The sequence below is a fragment of the Aegilops tauschii genome, chromosome 7, assembly GCF_002575655.3.
Source record: "Aegilops tauschii subsp. strangulata cultivar AL8/78 chromosome 7, Aet v6.0, whole genome shotgun sequence".
In the NCBI taxonomy this organism is placed as follows: Eukaryota; Viridiplantae; Streptophyta; class Magnoliopsida; order Poales; family Poaceae; genus Aegilops; species Aegilops tauschii.
Genome location: NC_053041.3, coordinates 582,440,350 through 582,443,352, shown reverse-complemented (window position 1 = coordinate 582,443,352; position 3,003 = coordinate 582,440,350). Strand labels below are relative to the sequence as shown.

Here is a 3,003-nt window from a genome sequence, read left to right as displayed (position 1 = left end):
AAGCTGATCCAACGTACAAAAATGAGCAGGGAGGATTGGCTATACGAACAGGGAGGTTCTTCGGCATCTAGTGGCAACAACCAATGCTGGACGGAGCTGTGGCGGATCAAGGTACCTGCTAAACTGAAATTTTTTCTGTGGAGGCTAGCTAGACACACCACACCAACAGCCGCACTCCTACATCACCGAAATATTTCAACGTCCAGCGCTTGCTGCCTATGTGGAGCAGTTGACACATGGCGCCACGCTCTCCTTGAATCTCGGTTTCCAGAAGCACGTGGGCATTAACAAGCGAAGCAATCCTTGATAACCTTAATGCCTCTGCAGAAGATAACGCGAAGAGATGGATATTTTCTATGCATGATCTCTTGAACCATGAGGACTTTACTCTTTTTGTGGTCACATTATGGGCAATTTGGGGTGCACGCAGGAAGGCCATGTATGAAGATATTTTCCAAACACCTTGGGCCATCAATGGTTTCATCCAATCTTATATGGGCGAATTGAGGGCTTTACAGAAGCCGACTCATGCATGCAGAACGGCGTTTAGAAGCCGGCCGACCCACTGGATTCCACCTCCGATGGGTTTAGCAAAGCTCAATGCAGATGCTGCTGTTGGAAGAGGTGGAGCGTATGGATCTGTGGGTGCGATCTGTAGAAATCAGCATGGCTTGTTTCTGGGAGCCTCAGTTGTTGTTTTCCCCAACCTGTCAGACCCAACGACATTGGAGGCTATGGCCATCAGAGAGGCGCTATCGCTAGCTGACGACCTTTATGAAGGGAAGATCTAGGTTGCAAGCGATTGCAAAGTTGCAGTGGAAGACATCCATCAGAAGAGCAGAGGGAGTTATGGTGCAATTGTGCATGAAATAGTGCAGCACACGTCTAGCTTTCAAACTTGTAATATTAAGCATGAATTTCGTAGCTCGAACCTCAAGGCTCACAAGCTCGCAAAGCACGCTTTATTATTAGGAGCTGGCCGCCATGTTTGGTTAGGCCAGCCCAATGGACTTGGTTTCGTCCCTGTAAACGTTGTGACAGAGTAATAAAGCTTTGCGGTTTGTCTAAAAAAAAAGGCACCGAACAGGAGCGTCGGACAAGATTGATGTGAGCCACTAGATTCGGGCTTCTTGCTAGTTTAACAAAATGTGCAGGTTTAATTGCCAGACTGATTTGATCAATAGATAGATCCTGTAAAAGGAATAATTGTGGCTGAGTCGATCGTAACAATATTTCGAGTTTTACATGTTTTAAAGTTGAGATAAGAATTAGGATCTGAGCGGCTGCATGCCGAGTATAGTTCCCGTGTTAACACAAATCTCTATCTCTATCCATGCGATAGAAGTATAACACGCGCATGCACCTTGCGATTTGCCGCACATCCACCTCCATCTACAAGGTAGCGCGGCGGCCGTCTCCTTCGTGGACGTCCACATACGGGCTCCAGCCATGTCGATCTCCGCTGCCTTTTCCGCCCTGCGTGGCGCCGCCGGCAACAGCTCTCCGCTTCAACGATCGCCGCGAGGCAGGAAACCGCCTCCCACATGTTCCGGATCGACGGGTATACGCAACTCAGGAAGATGCTGGCCAATGGCGCTAGGGTCAGTTCAGGTACGTTCAGCGTCGGCGGCCACGACTGGCGTCTTTTATGCTACCCAAACGGCGGCGAGGAGGAGTACAAGGGCTATATCTCCCTCTTCCTCCAGCATGCCAGCCACGCAAGGACCGGGGATGCCACGGCAAAGGTCCAGTTGAGTATACTCAACCAGGCCTGGAAGCCATGGCACACTCTGAACTTGGCGGAGTATCGCTTCTCGTATCGCGATGACGGTTGGGGCAAGCTGGACTTTGTGAAACACTAGGATCTGGACGCAGAGAAGCATCTCAAGGACGGCCGCCTGACCGTCCTGTGCGACGTCACCGTCACCGGGCTGCGCACCGAAGACCACGTGGAGGCTGCCGCACCGGAGCCTACGGACGTGGAACCTCCGTTCGGCATGCGCGGGGGGAACGAGAAGGAAGTGGACGTGCAGATCGAGGTCGGCGGGGAGACGCTCCCCGCGCACCGGCGGATACTCGAGGCCGCGTCACCAATCTTCAAGGCGGACCTCTCGCTCGCCTCGGCGACCGCCGGCGACACCAGCAGCACTGCCTTACTACGCGTCGACGACATGGACGCCGAGGTGTTGAAGGCTGTGCTCCAGTTCATATACATGGGCTCGCCTCCCCTGCCCCTGGAGAAGACGATGGCGGAGAGGCTGCTCGTCGCGGCGGACAGGTACGGGCTGGAGAAGTTGAAGCCCATATGCGAGGAGGCGTTGTGCCGGCACGTCGACATGAGCTCCGTGGCTGCCACTCTAGCGTTGGCGGAGCGGCATCATTGCTCCGTGCTGAGGGCTGCATGCATGCAGTTCCTCGCTTCTCCGGGTAACCTGCAAGCCTTCATGGCAACGGATGGGTTTGAGCAGCTAAGGACAGGTTGTCCAACTGCTCTCTTGGATCTTGTACTGAAGAAGATTACAGTTAGGAGCAACTAATAGGGTTAGGCATCGTCTACCAGCTAGATATACGAAGTGACGTCGATTAGATTGTCCCGGGTAGTAGGCTTGATTCAATGTGCTATAGTCTACGTGTCTCGTGCTGCAAACTCTATTGTTTACACATTATAAACTCTGTCAAATGATTGTTAATTATTTCTCTTATCTTTTTCTGGATAAATCTTCCACCCATCAGATTGTCTAGCTACCGTGACTCCCATTAATTGTCCTGTTACCTCCAAGAGTAAATTTCCAAGGAGTAGTGATATTGTAGCATATAGGAGCACCCAAAAAATCGCTAGTGAAAAAGAAAAAAAACTCTAATAGTGAAAATTACACATGGTTGTATTGGCAAGTTAAGGGATCACAACACCCCACCCCACCCGTGGAACACGGCTAATTGAGGGGCAGCCGCACCTCGGGTTGGGGACAAGATTGTTTTTCCTCTTTTTGGGCCAAGTTTTCA

General features: G+C 51.5%; 1 protein-coding gene across 1 annotated transcript; it reads left to right on the top strand.

The window, feature by feature from the left end:
- Positions 1–1,590: 1,590 nt before the first annotated feature.
- On the top strand, positions 1,591–2,537 carry LOC109784283 (BTB/POZ and MATH domain-containing protein 2-like). Its single transcript, XM_073503020.1, has 2 exons — positions 1,591–1,611; positions 1,863–2,537. The coding sequence occupies exons 1-2, from the start codon at positions 1,591–1,593 to the stop codon at positions 2,535–2,537; spliced, it is 696 nt and encodes a 231-aa protein (XP_073359121.1).
- Positions 2,538–3,003: the final 466 nt, after the last annotated feature.

Bases quoted from the DNA above. Each gene is read 5' to 3' on its own strand.
- LOC109784283 (XM_073503020.1), top strand. From the start codon at position 1,591: ATGGCGCTAGGGTCAGTTCAG. The intron at 1,612-1,862 runs GTACGTTCAGCG...GTGAAACACTAG, and splicing joins TGGCGCTAGGGTCAGTTCAG to GATCTGGACGCAGAGAAGCA.